Genomic DNA, 17,500 nt, shown 5'->3' on the forward strand with positions numbered 1-17,500 from the left:
TATGTCCTATAATAGTTAAAACTTGTTTTACGTTTGTGTTTGACTATTGTGTAGCCTAGTTTTCTGTGTCGGCTGGTGAAACGACATTCAGCTAGGATAAAGATGCAATTTCACCAAATTAAGTAAGAATATTAATTAAACACTTTTCCCCCACATGAAAAAGATTCGTTTAAGTTTTCAGTCAGGGCAAACTTGTGTGTTGACAGGCGTAGCGCGTCACATTTAGTGTTCACTGGCTACCTATAGACGATTTTCTGGACCATTAATCGATGTATTGTAGCCTACCCACTGGGATTCGCTTATTGCGCCAGTTTACTGTATGTATAATGAGTGTGGTTAGGCTACTCGTCGTGACTTGTGCTGAAAATGAGTGTGGCGTTGACACTTGCAGTTATCCGGTATCTGTTCTGTGGCGTTGCCATATTCTAATGTTTACCACTTTCCAGAAAACATCTGTGGATGTCCTTGGTATTTGACCCTCTTCCATGTCATACATAGGCTATAAGAAAATACAATGTAAGCTGACAGTCCTGTCAACCAACACGGTGTTCTTGTGGTAGCCCACCTAAAGACGGTGCGTAATGGTGCAGAGGTGTGGTGGACGCTGGAGGGCGCAGGGCACCAGGATCTTATGGTAGGCCTACTTGGCCATGGATCTCTTTCGCATTCCGATTTTACAGCGTGTTCTGTCAACACAAGAAGCATTTGGCCTGAAAATGTTTGAATGTTTGTGTCAGGTGAAACGGTAATTCAAACATGCTAAAGCCCAGTCCTCACATCATTATCTTTCTGTCTAATCCCACATAGCGGTAGCCAGGAGGACGCTTCTTTTAAAACAACAACATTGATAAAGACGTTGACACTGCTCTCATAGGCTACTACTACACTACACACAAACTGCCCTGGGTTACAGTAAACTTGTGCCATAATGCCTCCACATTTTTATCATGTAGTTGCCTTGGACCTGTCGTGTTGAAAGGCATGCCAGCACCGAACTTACACTTCAGTGAGTGTTCTGGGCTGTGTCCCGCCTGTATGCCGAATCACTCTCGAACACGCCCCTATACTAAATGGAAAAGGTAACGTGAGCAACTTAATGTTTTTTAACCATCCTCCTCTCAACTCTCTGTGAACTGCTTGGCCGCTTCATAACGGGGTTCCGGAAAGTTCTTCAACCCAACCATGTCTTGTTTACACAAAAGTCCCAAAAGGACAAAATCTCAAGAGCAAGTATACCAAGAGCAGAGCAAAAAGGTAGCACAGGAGAATGGAAAACGGATAGGTACGTCCGGACCTCTTTTTTTTTTGGTTCTTTTTCGCTTATTTCAAGGAAGTAGTCTGTAACCGTTGCAGTAGGTAGGGGCTTCAGGTGTGTGCATGTCATTTCGTGGTCCTCGTTACAGGAATCACGATGTGTCAACACATGTAACGGATATGTGTGCATATCTGCAATGGAACGAGTTTGTGCAAAGTCAAACGTGTTGTGTTAGTACCGTAACACACAAAGAGCTATGATAAACACATGGGACAAAGCAGCGGATATGTTTGCCTTGCCTACGTGTTCAGGTGTGTCACCGGCACCGCGCTTTTGTGATTTCACACTTGGTTTTACCTCACATAATCCCCAAGCTGTGCGTGCATAACATTGCAATAGGCTAACTGAAGTATCTGGATTTCTAATTCTATTTGATAGAAAGCTGGTCTATTGTTTATTTTCCTGCATGTATTCACATCTGTGTTAACCCCACCAGTTACCAGATCACTGGGGTTTCTTCAATGTTTAAATGCCTGATGTTACCAAAACCTGAGTGTTATGAGCAATGGTGAAAGTAGTATTCATGTCTTGCCAGTGCTACCACAACCGCAAAGAAACAAGAAACAAACACAAACAAAATAAACATACGAACAAAATAATCACATTACATACCTATAAACCGCCTGACTAGGACTCTTGTCTCAAATGGCATAGTGTGGTTGTATGCATTTTCTACTTCAAAAGGAGACCTTACTTTTTTCAAATGTGGGTTTTTGGCCAGCAGTAACCCTATTCTCTAACCGGTACTGCGCACCAGCTTTTACATTTATTTACCCTGGTTACCCCTGGTTATGAGGTGTGTTGACCTGTCCATCGTTGTTGATGATGATAGGTTAGCAGAGGTGAAGCGTCTGCCCTCAGGCTGTGCTCTACAGCTGCACTGCTCCTCTCACACCTACTCAGCCTACTCAGTCTTCTTTCAAGCCATACTTTCAAGTCAGGATTACATTCACTTTGTGTATTCATAAGGTAAGGTGACGTCGCACCAATCCATGCTGCACTGCCAATTTCTTAATCTATCATTCTAAATTCAGCATTCTAATCAAGACTCACATTGTGCATTTATATAGCATGATAGAATAGGTTTGCACAGATAGGGATGAGGTAGTGCGTAGCACCTGTCCCTTTACCCCACTGGACAAAAAATAATATTAATAATGTCTGTGAACGCCACTGTATTTTCTAGGTCCTAGTCTGTTACTGTCTCTGCTATAGCCAGACTTGGGTCACACACGTAGTATACACTGCATATCTTTTTGTAAAACCATCACTCTGTCGTGAGTTTCATTTTATGCGTTTATAGTACAATGAACCCTGACTTTGGCACAGAAACAGCAGTGTGTGTGTGTGTGTGTGTGTGTGTGTGTGTGTGTGTGTGTGTGTGTGTGTGTGTGTGTGTGTGTGTGTGTGTGTGTGTGTGTTACTGAGAACAGTGTGTGGGACGGTGCTGGGTTGTGGTCCAGCCCTGATTTACAGAGGAATGTTTTATAGAGCTTTATAGTAGCTCTGCAGTGTGTGTGTGTGTGTTTGTGCGTGTGTGTGTGTGTGTGTGTATGTGTGTGTGTGTGTGTGTGTGTGTGTGTGTGTGTGTGTGTGCGTTCTTGCGTGCGTGCGTGTATGCACGTGCTTGTGTGCGCATGTGTACGCATGCATGTGTATGTGTGTGTGTGTTATACAGGGGTGTGTAGTATATGTATTTCAGAGGGGTGTGTGTTTGTTTCAGAGGTGTGCGTGCGTGCATGTGTGTGTGCGTGTGTGTGTGTGAGTGTGTTTGTGTGTGTGTGTGTGTGTGTGCGTGTGTGTGTGTGAGTGTGTTTGTGTGTGCACGCACCTGTGAGAGAGAGAGACTGCATGTGTGTGTTATGGGAGTTATGGTCTGGTGGTTCTTTTGCAAGAGAAAATATTCCAGTACAATCCACACACACACACACTCTCTCTCTCTCTCTCTCTCTCTCTCTCTCTCTCTCTCTCTCTCTCTCTCTCTCTCTCTCTCTCTCTCTCTCCTCTCTCTCTCTCTCTCTCTCTCTCTCTCTCTCTCTCTCTCTCTCTCTCTCTCTCTCTCTCTCTCTCTCTCTCTCTCTCACACACACACACACACACACAAACCCCAGATGTCTCTCATGGGAGGTGAGGGAGATTCTTCAGGGAAAAGATAAATGTCAGTTTTGCAACATTCACACACATAAAAAGCTGCCCTGACATTCCATCACGCTCTCTCTGTGATTGTGGGTTGTGCATGCTTGTTGTTTCCAAGATGCCAAGGCCTCGGAGAAACACTGAGCTACAGGGACTTATCCACACGCCCCCAGTGTAGACTGAGTTTGATATGAAAACATGCAGTTGAAATCATCAACAAACAGACAGCAGTGCCCCGAGAGTACCCCACACCCACTGTACTGTACAGTGGGTAGAGCGATACTGGCCAATCAAAATGGGCTGTGGAAGAGATACGCACCAATCAAATGGGCTGTGGAAGAGATACGCACCAATCAAATGGGACGTGAGAGAGATATCGAGCAAGCAGGTTGGCTATGAAGGAGATATGGACCAATCAAAGAGGGTGTGAGAGACACATAACAGTACTATATCAGGTACATGTTTGTAACAGAGTTGTAGGTAACACTTTATTTTAGGGATACATCTATTAGCACTAATACATACAATGTCCCTGTATAAGTAACTTGTAAGGCATGTACAAAGCAAAATCAAACATTTGTTTGGCATGTATTTGCAAATGTCTTGTTCATGCACAATAAGGGATTTATTACCAATTTAACCTTAGTAAGGACCTAGTAGGCCTTAGTGTTTGCTTAGTACATGCCTTGCAACTTACTTGTGCCGCCATTAACATTGTATGTATTAGTGCTAACAGATGTATCCCTAAAATAAAGTGTTACCGAGTGGTATAAGGTAGAAGCAGTAGTACTCTTGCAGATGTAATTACAACTCAAGTAGTGGGAAATTACGTAGTTGAAACCATGTAATAATCATACCACCAGTGTGGTAAATACAGTACGTCTACTTCTACTTTATACAACTCTGGTTGGTAGACCATGTGAGAGAGATAACTTCGGTAGTTGCCAATGGGAAAATGCATTGAAAACAACAAAGTAGCTAATGTAAGCAACTTTGGTTTCGAGAAATGCACCCCTGGTTGGTAGACTGTGTGAGAGAGATAAGCAGGTAGATCATGAAAGAAGTAGAGCCATACAGCACGTATGAAGAAGAGGTGGTCTACATGCATGTCTGTGTCTATGAAGACGAGGATATACAATATCTTTGTCTGTGAAGAACAGGATATCTACAAAGAAGAGAAACTTTGTTTAGTTTAGTTTATTTGGTTTATTTCAGCAGGGACCATGTGGAAGTACGTTAGTAACAAAAGTAAAAAAGATGACCTGCACCAGATTGTAGCTTAGAAGCTAATTTCCATCCGCAGTCCCTGGGCAGGTGAAAAACTTAAAATTCAGTAAAATAAGAGTCACCACTCGGGGACTGTCTCTGGGAAGACCCTCATTCACCTGGATCATGGCAGTCAAAGGGGTTCAGTTGCATGCAACAACTGGAGCTCTTTTTGGGACCTGACGGTTGCAGTTACCTACATCTTCAACTGAACTCCTTTGATTATATGGGCCAATCCCACAAGCTGCGAGAGATGAATGGACCAATCGGGTAGGCTTGCAGAGATGTGTGGGCCAATCAAAATAGAGAAATCAGTCTTGAGGTGAAGTCCATTTCTTGCCAAGTCAGAAGCGTCTAAACATCAGAGTGTTCTGGCGTTTTAGCTCCCACAGACGCATCATTCATACCGGGCTGCTCAACACTCATAAAATGGACCCTTGTTCACATGCCTCACCTTAACAAGTGTGTGTGTGTGTGTGTGTGTGAGTGTGTGTGTGTATGTGTGTGTGTGTGTGTGTGTGTGTGTGTGTGTGAGTGTGTGTGTGTGTGTGTGAGTGAATGTGTTTGACTATGTATGACTGTGTGTTTGTATGAGGGTGTGTGTGCGCGTGAGTGCATGTGTGTGTGTGTATGAGTGCGTGTGTGCGACTGTGTCCTTGTAGAGGGTGTGTATGTGCGTGGGTGGATTTGTGTGCATTTTATCATCTGAAACGGGAAATGTCCTGTTTTTGCAAATGGCCAGCATGAACTCGATGATTGAAATAATTCTTCTCTGTCCTGTGTTCACATCACTAACTCGGAGTAGAGCTGCTTCAGGAAAGCACAATCTAAAGACCTCTTGACCAGCCTTACCCTTCTTCAGGAGTGTTACACCAACACAGAACAAGCAGGGGAAGCCCTAGGATTGGGGGTCCGAGGGAAAATGAATTAGCACTTTGTTTTAACTTTATCGATAGAGAACTTAGAGGCAATCACAACCATGATATAAGCAAATGTACTATACGCAAACAAATACTACAAATAATAATGTGCATACAATAATTAGCACTTTTAACATGTTATTTCAATGCTATTACCACACTATAGCAATAATAACTGGATATTACCTGTTTTTTTTCATCAGCAGTTATACACATTTTTTCGCCGATATTGCAATGTTTTGCCAGGAGCGGGGCTGCGGTGGGAGGCGGGGAGTGGGAGTAGGCGTCACCCGGGGTACCAGTCATTGTAGGATCGCAAAGCACTCCGAGTAAAGCTGCTTCAAAAGAGAGCAAGCGAGAACAGGACTTCTCAAACTGTTTTGGGCCCGGGATACCTCATGGAACCCCTCAGACCCCCTCATAGTCAAACCCATTTTCATACAAAAGTTGGTCTAATTGCGCAGTGCCTATATCGTGTCACCAAAATTGTAATGATCAAGTCATGATCATCTGTTACTTAACGCTCTTGGTAATGCCATAGCAATGTGTTATGATGTGGTTTCTGGTGGACTCATCTGCGTACATGTGGTACCAATTCCATGTTTTGCATTGTAACAAACTTTTTCATGGACCCCCTGGCAAAGTGCCACCGAGCCCCAGGGGCCCACAGACCACACGTTGAGAACGACATACCCAAAGACACGCACATGCGCACACACACACACACACACACACACACACACGCACGCACACACACACACACACACACACACACACACACACACACACACACACACCCACACACACATACACACACACACACACACACACACACACACACACACACACACACACACACACACACACACAGGTCCTCTAGAGTCCTCAACATCCAGGTGAAGCCACCTGAGGTCTCTCATTAATACAACTCATGTTGACACTTGCTTGTGCCCGATTATTATTGTGTGTGTGTGTGTGTGTGTGTGTGTGTGTGTGTGTGTGTGTGTGTGTGTGTGTGTGTGTGTGTGTGTGTGTGTGTGTGTGTGTGTGTGTGTGTGTGTGTCTTTTTGGTGTGTGGGTACTCCAAATGTTAAGTATGCAGAGTCTAAAGGGCAAGTGTGTGTGTGTGTGTGTGTGTGTGTGTGTGTGTGTGTGTGTGTGTGTGTGTGTGTGTGTGTGTGTGTGTGTGTTTGTGTGTGTGTGTGTGTGTGTGTGTGTGTGTGTGTGAGTGTATGAGTCTCTCTCTCTGTGTGTGTGTGTGTGTGTGTGTGTGTGTGTGTGTGTGTGTGTGTGTGTGTGTGTGTGTGTGTGTGTGTGTGTGTGTGTGTGTGTGTATTCGTGTGCGTGTGCGTGTGCGTGCGTTTGTGTCTGTGTGTGTGTGGTGTGTGTGTGTGTGTGTGTGTGTGTGGTGTGTGTGTGTCTGAAGACCAAGTTGAAGTATCAAAGTTGTTTACTCAGCAGATTGGGATTTCAGCAGGAACTTAGAAGAAGCGTTCAGGAAATAGAGGGAGGAATCACAGGCATGAGGCTGTGGCGGTTAAGGCCAAACATGTGGCTGCAGAACACAAACACATTAAAAGTTAAAGCCACAGCAGGCAGGTAGTTTTGATCTTTGGTCCCCCTGCAGGTTGGAAGCTGAATTGTCACTCATAGAAAACTACTGTACAGAGAGAAGGGCTCACACCTCTGAACTTTCAGCACTTAGTGCAGTAGATCCGGTTGAGGTTGGCAACATCTGAAGTGCCTCTCTCCCTGTTATGTAAGGGGTAACATTCAATCATGCGTGCAGTAAGCACTTTGAATAATAATAATAATAATAATTGTATTTGTATAGCACTGTGTCATACAAGGCATGTAACTCAAAGTGCTTAACAAATGGGAAAAAACATTGTTAGAGATAGATTTAAAAGGAGAGGTATAGAGGAGAGGCAGAAAAAGCAGGAAGGCAGAGGAAGAAGAGATAGACAGAGAATGTAGAGTCATAAGGTCAACGTAGGTTAGGACCAGGATTCTTAGATGTGTAAGGTCCATAGTGGCTGGGCCTATCATAAGTCATAGATAGTCACACAGAGATTGGGCGCTCAGGTGCGGCCCCTGGTGGCATCAGGGGTTTGAAGTGGAGCAAGGTGGAGCTTAAGAACTTTTAATGTACACCTTCAATGCATGGAATTGGTACCTTGTTTAAGAAAAAAAATGCTACTACGTAATCCCTGTTTCTGTATGAACCTCTTTGGACGGAGCCTCTGTTATAAAACTACTGTCACCAAAATTGTAATGACCATGTCTGGGTAATGTCATAGCAATGTTGTGATGGTGTAGCAATGAGTTAAAAGGCCCGTCGACGGGCCCATCTGCAGTAAGAGACTATGCACTCTGAAGTCGACGGGGGGAGCTCTTAATAACTCTTAATGCACGCCTCGGAGGATGTTACTCTGCCTAACACACTAGATGATTTAGAATGTATTTACTGTAAAACAATCGCCAGCTACCACTCAAGGCTTACGTTTTATGGGTTTCGCTACAATATGGGCAAGGGCAATATGGGTTTTGCTACAAATTTACGTGTCGAGTGCTACGCAGCCCGCAGCCACAGCTGTCAATCATTTGTCAAATAGCTGATGGTTGCTATAGATACGCATATTCTATCAGGTGTTGATAATGGTTCTAAGTTTTTAATGTTTTTGACAGAACTACTTTCGAGCTGTGAATGCAAAATGCCTAGCAACCTATCAGAAAGCAACATTAAATTCCAGAATGTCAAGACTTCCAAGACTTTTTTCACCCTGGAATGACTGTTTCAAAAACAATTGAAATAATCTTCAAAACATTATGTTGAGGCTCAATAAACTACAGCCCCAAGCAGAGATGTGGACCTGTGACATGGATTGAGTCAGACTTTAGTCACAAATAGATGACTTGAGATTTAATTGTGCAATATTTGGAATGACTTGTGACTTGACTCAGACTTGTACGCTGTTGGCTTGACTCAGACTTGATTGGAAGGACTTGAGACTTACTTGTGACTTTGTCCCATCTCTGTTACCTGGTGTTCTTTTAAGTTCCGTTATGTCTGAATGTGGGGCACACCCACTGGTTCTAAAGCAAGCTTCTCTGTTTATTTTCTGTTTCCAAAGCATTGCCGTTTTTGCTGTAGTTGGCAAAAAAACACGCCTTCAAACTTCACACACTTCCTCAAACTCGACACACTCCCTCTCCACCCACACGTAGGCTATATGACATCATCAGTTCCACAAACACTCCCATGTGGTCACAAGTACATGCTTCTCATGTTTTCCTTATTGATTTGGGTCTGTTGAGTGATAGAAAGCTTGTGGATGTTTACTATTTTATTCTGTGTTATTTAGTAGTGTGTGTGTGTGTGTGGGGGGGGGGGGGGTTGGTGCAATATCACACATCTACTCTGCACACTCCCATACAGTAAGTTCAAGGTTACTCTTTATTGCCTGTTGCCTGAATGACAGAGGATTAGTTGTTTACTACGTGGTGTGTGTCAAAGTCTCCCTGAAGCAACTCAATAAAGAGGCCTATCAAAGCTGAAAATGTGCCAGACAGACTTGAACACACACAGACGCGCGCACGCACGCGCACACACACACACACACACACACACACACACACACACACACACACACACACACACACACACACATACTGCCCCGGTGGCAGGCCCGTGTTAAATATGTCTGCAATGTGGGGCTTGTGCTGGCTGCCCATCAGCCCTGAAGAACAAACGATGACTGAACAGGCACAAAAACGCGCGTGTGTGAAAGCTTAGCTGCTGTGACACCCCCCCCCCCCTTGTAAACTTAATGTATTACTTTTTAGTCTCTTCCTCCTCTTGTGATGCTGCTAACACTGCGAACACTACCTGTGGTTTTATGCACTTTTATTAATGTTTTTATTTGGACAGAAATATTTCTATTTCTCCACCCCCCCCCCCCCCCCCCCCCCTCACCCTTATGTATTTGATCCTCCTGGTCCTGTGTCTGTATGTATGTCATCTGTTTTTTAGCATAAACTGTATGTATGTTACTGCTGCAACACGTGAATTTCCCCATTGTGAGATAATAAAGGACATATTTACTTCAAAGGACAGGCGGGCACTAAGGAGTTCAGACTTGTGGAGGCAGCAGAGGCATCGTAAAACTGCTCACTATTTATCATGTTAGCACAGTCTTTAGTGGTGTTTCTGTCATTGTCGTTGTTGATGTTGCTGGGAGGGTGATGAGCTCTTCTGTGCTGCATCTCAGCATGGTCTCCGCTGGGATTTTGGTCATTGATGTTGTCTTTGTTGTTGTTGCTGCCTGTTGTTGTTGTTCATGCTATTGTTGTTGGTTGAGAATCTGTGCTGTGCAGCCGCCTCCCTGTTGGCCGTGAACTTCAAAAGTGAGCCCAAGTCAGCCAGTCTCCTCCCCCTCCCATCCTCCCATCCTCCACTTGCCACTTGCTCCCACACTCCCCTCCTCCCCCAGCCCACCACTCTAACGCCCATGCTCCCATCATCTTACTGTAACCCTCTCCCTCCATCCTCCTCTACCCAGCCCTCTACTCCCATCCTGTCCCTGACACTGTCACATGCACCCATCCGCCTCCAGCCCCACACCACAACCCTCCTCCTCCTCTCCCAGCCCACCACTATATCACCCGACCTCTTCTCTAACCAGTCACTGTAACCCCCACCCTCCCATTCTTGGCACTGTAACTCCCTCTCTCCTCCCCCAGCCTCCCCGCATCCTCCACTCCCCACTTGCTCCCATACACCCGCCACAACCGCATCCTCGCTCCCTCCAACCTTCCTCCTCATCCCTTAGCCCAGCAGTTCCCAAACTGGGGGTTAGGACTCCCCAATGGGGTCGCCGAGTTACTGCAGGGGGGTCATAGACCGAAGGGGCTTTTCATAAAAACATTATTCCATAAATTGATTAGTAACAGTCTTCACTTCTATGACCAATAAATGCATTTACCTTTCCTGTGAGTTTCAAATTAAAATTTAGTAAACAAACATGAACTGTTTGTTTTTTAGAGTATTGTGATGTTTGGGAGTTGTGAAAATATTCTTAGGCGCAAAAAGAATAGAAACAGAACAAGTTTGGTAACCACTGCCCTATAACCCGAAACCCGTGAACTTCACCAGTGAGTCCAAGTCAGCCAGCCACAGTTAAGGTAATGATACAACACAGGGCAGCTTTTTGAGCAGTGTTGACGGGCAACATCATGATTGGCTACTCATGTTCTGATGAAATGGCTGAAAAAAAGTTGTCTGCTGCTAATCCAATAACAAACATTATATGTGTATGGTAAACAGTCTAAGCAATTGTATAGTCCTACTTTTATTGCGCAGACAGATTGCTGACCAAAAATGCCCTGTGTGTCATCGCTGTAACACCCATGATCCTCCTCTTACTGTAATATCCTCTCTTGTGGTTGCGCGTTGGAGGCGTGAAGTGGAAGATGTGACGATCATCAGATGACTTCACAGTGACATCAGCAGCACATAACTGTAGTGCTACTGGCCTGATGTAGAACACATGTCACAGCAGTGGTTTTCAAAGTGGGGGCCGGGGACCCCTTGGGGGCTGCGAGGGGTTGCTAGGGTATTTCTGGCCAGTTGGAAGAAAAAGTATAGCAAAACAAAATAAATAATTCAATAATTAATGTACACCAAATTAAACAAAAATAAGCTCAACAATATTCCCATTAGTGAAGAACTGCATTTTAATAAATTATTGCATTTTTTAACATTAGTTCTAACTAGTTCTAGTTCTAGTTCTAGTTCTAACTATTATTGTTCTTTTATATAGGCCTATCCCAATTGGGTACTGACAGGCAGACATAGACTATGGTTGTAAAAGGAGGGAAAAATTGTGTGACATGGTGTTGGGGAACCCCCGTGTTAGGGCACGACCATCGCTTGGCAGCGAAGCAAACAGGACGCCATGAAGGAACCAGGGTGTTGTGATGTATCAGCAGTTTTCTGGGGGTTGTTGGCAGTGGATCAGTGTGGCGTGCCCAACTCCCAGTGGAGAAGTTGTGATGAAGGAGAGAATGTAATCCTGGTGGCAGGGTGAGGGTTGACAGGAGGGGCTTATGACTGGTGAGAGGGTGGAGAGAGTCTCAGTGGAGGGGGTATGAGGAGTGAGAGGATTGGAATATGAGGGTTAAAATGAGGGATGTTTGAGGAGGTACGAGGATGAAGATTAGTGATGTTTGAGGGGTATGAGAGGGGGGTGAGAGGAGTGGTCTTGTGTATGGGGTAAGAGGAAGGGAGAGTATACTGTATGAGAGGGTGAAGAAGAATATAGCAGGGGTATGAGGGGAATGGTGGAGTTGAAAAGTGAAAGCACGCTGTATTACTGTGATGTGTCATGTAGAAATAGGGAGGGCTACGGAAAGTTGGCTTGGGGTAGTGCACGCGCACGTGCGCACACACACACACACACACACACACACACACACACACACACACACACACACACACACACACACACACACACACACACACACACACACACACACACACACACACACCCTGAAAACCACAGGCATCCGTCTGTTACACATGAAATGCTCACAGCTTCCAGGAGTCAAGGGTGGAGTGAGGAATCTATGGAATATGGAATCTATGTCTATGGAATTAGACAGAAAAACTTTTATTATCCTTTTATTAGGAAAGCTATGACAGCACATCACAGAGGTTTTAGTGTTGATATTAATGCACACCAAAGATGTTCTATTTATTAGTTAAGCTCTCCAGAGAGGTTTTAGTTCATATATTGCAAAACACAAAAGAGGTTTTAGTAAAGCTATTGAAGCGCACCAGAGGTTTTACTTTAGATATGAAAGCAGGCCGAGATCCACTCCATTCTTTCTGGGTCTAGAGATGAGGCATTAGTGAAGCTATGAAAGCATCGCTGAGAGGTTTTTGTGAAGACAGTGGCCACGTTTACATGAGATTTTAAACTCTACTCTACTGTACAGTACGCCCTGACGCACCAGGACTGGGGGCAGAAAGGCTACTGTTACGTTATCCCAGACTGGTACTCTGACGCTCCAGTAAATGTCTTATAGTCTATCACTGTGTTGTAGAATCGCTGTATTGATGCTGGGTAGGGTATATCTGTATTTGGGCAGGGTAGGGTCCTCTTACATGAGACTGGCACTATGGGTTCCAGTAATGGGCTTAAGGTAGGAACTGTGTAGGGACTGGCTAGGCTAGGGTATCACTGTAACGGGGCTTGGTAGGGTCCTCTTACAGAAGAGTGGCACTATGGGCTCACCTGGAGTGATGTAGCGTCTGTAGGGGCGTCTGTCCACGGTGAAGTGAAGTGGCACATCCAGGGCGAGGTGTCTGATGTCAGGGTTATCAAGCGGGGCCGACACTGGCTGTGTTTTCCATAAAACTAGTATGTGGTACTCCGAACACTGCCCCCCCCCCCCATCTCCCATTCACAAAAAAACATTGGGCCAGTGCAAGTGTTATGTGTGTACCCCCATAACACAGAATCTCTCTGGAGGGGATGTGACCACCGAGTGAAGTGGCATTTCCAGGACGAGGTGTCTGATGTCACAATTTATCCAGCGTGACCGACCCTACTGGCTAGTGGCTATCACTATCATTGCCCGCTGTCATGGCGTGTGTGCGATCTCTGGATATTCATCGGTGGAACATCTAGCTCTATGTCTCTTTGTCTCTTTCTCTCTCTCTCTCTTTCTCTATCTCTCATCCCTGAATGCCGGTGTTTACTTTAAGATACAATCTGAACTTCTGAGCATTTTCCACAGTCTGCTGTGGTGTAATTGGTGTGACAATGAGCTCAGTGTAATCCAAGAGAAAGCTGTTTTGATGTGGGTGGGTGGGCTGGAATGATGATTGGTGGCCTGATCTGCCCTCCTGGTGAGTTTGGCTACTGTCTCAATACGTGGCTACTGTCTCAATATGTCCTTGCAGTGTGGTGAATGCATGGCACAGTATTATTATTACCATTTGTAGGTCTACTGTATATCTTTCTGGTGTGGTGCATACATTGGTTTTGTATTGGCAGTGTGGTGCATGCATTGATATTTTTCTAGCATGTCTTTCTTATGTGTTGATTAAAAAGTTTGCAGTGCATGCATATCCATAGCCCCATAATGTGCATATTTTACTAGTGGACTGTGTAATAGTCGCTGAAAAGAATTTTCATGGGTTGAATACAATTTTTATGGGTGCTGGATAAAGAGGAACGCTTCTGTAAAAAAAAAAAAAATCCTGCACACCGTAGAAACTCTTGTGATTCATTTGATGAAACTCGGCACAACATTTCAGTTGTCTGTGGTCTTGGTCATTGTCAAAGTACAGGATGCTCTTGTGGTGTTCTGTACACATTGTTGTTTCCTTGTGGTGTTCTGTATGCACTTTTGTTCCGTATGTTGCTATAGGCCAGAGATTCTCAAACTATGAGCTGGAGCCCAGAGGTGGGCTCTGAAGGTGTTCCAAGTGAGCCTTGAAATACTTCTCTAAAAATCTAAAATAATATTTGTGTGTTGCTGTTGACTATTTAACTTGTATTGTTGGGGCCCAAACAATTGTGAATGTTTCAAGTGTGCCCCAAGTTACCTAGGATAGGTTGGGAACCCCTGCTGGGTGGTTAAGGTCTTCGTCGGGTGCCTGTGCTTTTGGTCCTTGTCACAGTACAGCATGTTCTTCTGGTGTTTTGCATCTATTGCTGTTTCTCCAAGTGCACTGTACTGTGCTACTTCATTTCTTCCATGTAAACTACAGTATGTAGTGTGCTGTAAAGCACTCCTGCCTTTGTTCCATATACTACAGAAGTGCGTTTCCCAAGCTGGGGGCCGGGACCCCAAAGTAGGTTGCGGAGGTCCTGCAGGGGAGTTGCGGAGAGAAGGGAATGCTTGCATAAAACCTACAGAATTACATACATATACTACATGTCTAGGATGGTAACATTTATCAACATTATTGGACAGACAATGTTTTGCATGTGGAATATGATGAGGACGGTCGCGGAAATATTCATAGATACAAAAGGGGGTCCCAGCAGAAAAAAGTTTTGGGATCACAGTGCTACTTTTGTACTTACTTACTTATTAATTTATGATCTATTGGTTTTTTTTTCTCTTTTTAAAATGTGTTTTATCTACCGAGCAATCTGGAATGTGAATTTCCCCTTGGGGATAAATAAATAATCTAACCTCTACAGTCTGCTGTACACAGTACTCCTGACTTTGTTCCATATACAGTACAGAATGCTGCCATAGGTGATGAAGGATATACAGATCTAGAGTTCCTGTTGTTGGGGAGAGTCTCATAAAGGGACATGTGATGTCACTGTGCACTGTGTCTTTAGTGTATTGTCACGATATCATTTTAGAGGGACATGCTGATCTGCATTTCCTGTTATTGGGTGGATTTCATAAAGTGAAGTGTGGTGTTGGTTGCAGGTGAACTGTAGAAGGGTTATCTGTGGTGTTCTTTATTGTGTATGTGTGTTCATATAGTGTAATGTGTTTTGTGTAGTGTTTATACCAAATGTGTTTTATGTGTCATATATATGTGTGGTGTTTATACAGTATGTAATTATGGGGATGCGTGTTGTCTTTGCTATAGGGTTAGAGGGAGATGCAGACCTGGAGTTCCTTTTGGTGGGAGGAGAGCTGCAGAAGGTGCGCTCCAACTCCTGGAAGAAAAATCGCTTCTACAAGCTGCAGGAGGACTGCAAGACCATGTGGCACGAATCACACAAGACCTTCAAGAGCAGACAGACATGTAAGTGTGTATAAATGTGTTTGTATAAATGTCTGTGTATAAATTGTGTGTGTGTGTGTGTGTGTGTGTGTGTGTGTGTGTGTGTGTGTGTGTGTGTGTGTGTGTGTGTGTGTGTGTGTGTGTGTGTGTGTGTGTGTGTGTGTGTGTGTGTGTGTGTTCGTAAGTAAGTAAGTACAAGTAAGTACAAGTAAGTACAGTAAGTTTTGCTACTAAAAATATCCATTTTTGGAAATGCACCTTTAAAGTTTTTAGTCTTTTCAGCTCTTAGTCCCCTTGCCACAAAACCAGAGCAGCGCTGTCAAAAGTAAAAGTAAGATAAATCCATAGTGTAAGTACAACACTAGCACATGATATTACATAGTTGTTACACCATTGTGGTAGCTAGACTGTGTTGTTACTGAAAAGCACTAAACACCAAAGAAGAAGAACCCACCGCACATTTGATCCAAACAGCACAGAGTCACACACCTGATCGTAAGACAAGTACACATCTACTGGTGTTGACAGAAAACATTCTTTTTTACTTTTACTTTTACATTTGACACCTCTGCACGAGTGTGAGCAGCCACAGTTCCAGAAGAGGTCTGCTCTGAGAGATAACACGTCTCTGGCAATCACACACATGCACTCCCAACGGCCTGATCTGGGTTAAGCAGAGCTGCAAACACAACTGCCCATTTCGGTTGACTTTAGACGGGAGAGTATTGGGAGATAGATGGGGGTAGGGTTGGGAAATTAAATGATCCAGGCCGGAGCCAGACTTGAGCCTCAGACCACATGGCCAATGTTGCCCATGTGCATGATGCAGATATAGTGCAGCACCTCACCACCTCTAACTAGTTTGGAGAGTGAACTTGAGTGGAGAGTGGAGAAAATGGTGTGTGTCTACCTGCGTCAATGGACGTATTAGGTAGAATAGATTGCAGTACAATGAAGTATTTTCTTTTTTGTTATATTTTTTAGGGGCTTTTTATGCCTTATTGACAGGAAAGTATTTGATGCTGACAGGAAGCGAGTGGGAGAGAGAGATGGGTCAGGATCGGGAAATGACCCCGTCCGGACTCTAACCGGGGTCCCCATGGGCATGCAAGCCCAAATGTGGGGGGCTTAGCGCACTGCGCCACAGCGCCCCACAATGAAGTATTTTCATGAAGTACAATAAACTGAAAATTAATTTTAATCTCTAGTCTTGTGTGTCAGGATAAAGCCTGTTGTCTCATGACCTCTCTTCCTCATGTCGCTCACTTTCATTTGCTATCGAAATCGGAGGAGTTGGGTGAGGTGGGTGTGGGAGAGACAAAACTTGAAAACAGGAAGGGATGGTCTTCTGCTGAGAGAGATTTTCCACTCCTTATGTCTCTCTATTTCATTTCATAGCGATATTTGCAAACAAGTGTTTTAATGTCTTCTTTGAGCAGTTTGAGATGGACTAAGACATGGTAAAGGCAGAATGAGGTGTAGTGATGATGATGTGTAGACAGACTTAGATGAAATACAGTATGATAGAACCAGATGCATATTTAACCTCTTTGTCTAGCTAGACTCTCGATGAGTCTGGTTCTATAGCTAGAGCCTCTGTTGTAACCTTATTGTGCCAAATTCGTAATGACCAAGACCAAATCTGTTACTTAAGGCTCTCAGTAATGTCATGACAATGTTGTTGATGTCGTTGACTCTTTTCAGCAAAAATTGAACAGGCCCGTCGGTGGGCCTATCTGCACAAAGCGGCTACATTCAACAAGCTAATCAAACACATATTCTCTCCCTTCTCTCCCCCCTGCCCGCATCCTCTTTCCCCTCCATTTCCTTCTCCTCCCCACAATCCTCATCCCCCCATCCCATATATAGTGGTTTGTGGTATGTGCATGCCATGGTGGTATGCATACTCTACTGTTTTTGCCAACGTACAGACAACGCTGCATGCCAGATAGAAAGTGTGTGTGTGTGTGTGTGTGTGTGTGTGTGTGTGTGTGTGTGTGTGTGTGTGTGTGTGTGTGTGTGTGTGTGTGTGTGTGTGTGTGTGTGTGTGTGTGTGTGTGGAATACTTATGCAGCATATGCACAGCAGATATGGCAG

The 17,500-nt window shown here is 44.4% G+C and overlaps 1 protein-coding gene across 2 annotated transcripts in view; it reads left to right on the forward strand.

The window, feature by feature from the left end:
- The window catches only part of plcd1a (phospholipase C, delta 1a), a 48,186-nt gene that overhangs the window by 341 nt on the left and 30,345 nt on the right, over positions 1-17,500 (forward strand). Inside the window, exons 1-2 of one of the 2 annotated variants that reach the window (XM_063207448.1) lie at positions 693-1,282; positions 15,266-15,424. In XM_063207448.1, coding sequence (XP_063063518.1) covers positions 1,183-1,282; positions 15,266-15,424 — 259 coding nt within the window. In that variant the 5' untranslated portion in view covers positions 693-1,182. Of the gene's footprint in view, positions 1-692; positions 1,283-15,265; positions 15,425-17,500 lie in introns of those variants that run through there. The other variant, XM_063207450.1, reaches the window with a different exon arrangement.

This window comes from Engraulis encrasicolus, chromosome 9 (genome assembly GCF_034702125.1).
Source record: "Engraulis encrasicolus isolate BLACKSEA-1 chromosome 9, IST_EnEncr_1.0, whole genome shotgun sequence".
Lineage (NCBI taxonomy): Eukaryota > Metazoa > Chordata > Actinopteri > Clupeiformes > Engraulidae > Engraulis > Engraulis encrasicolus.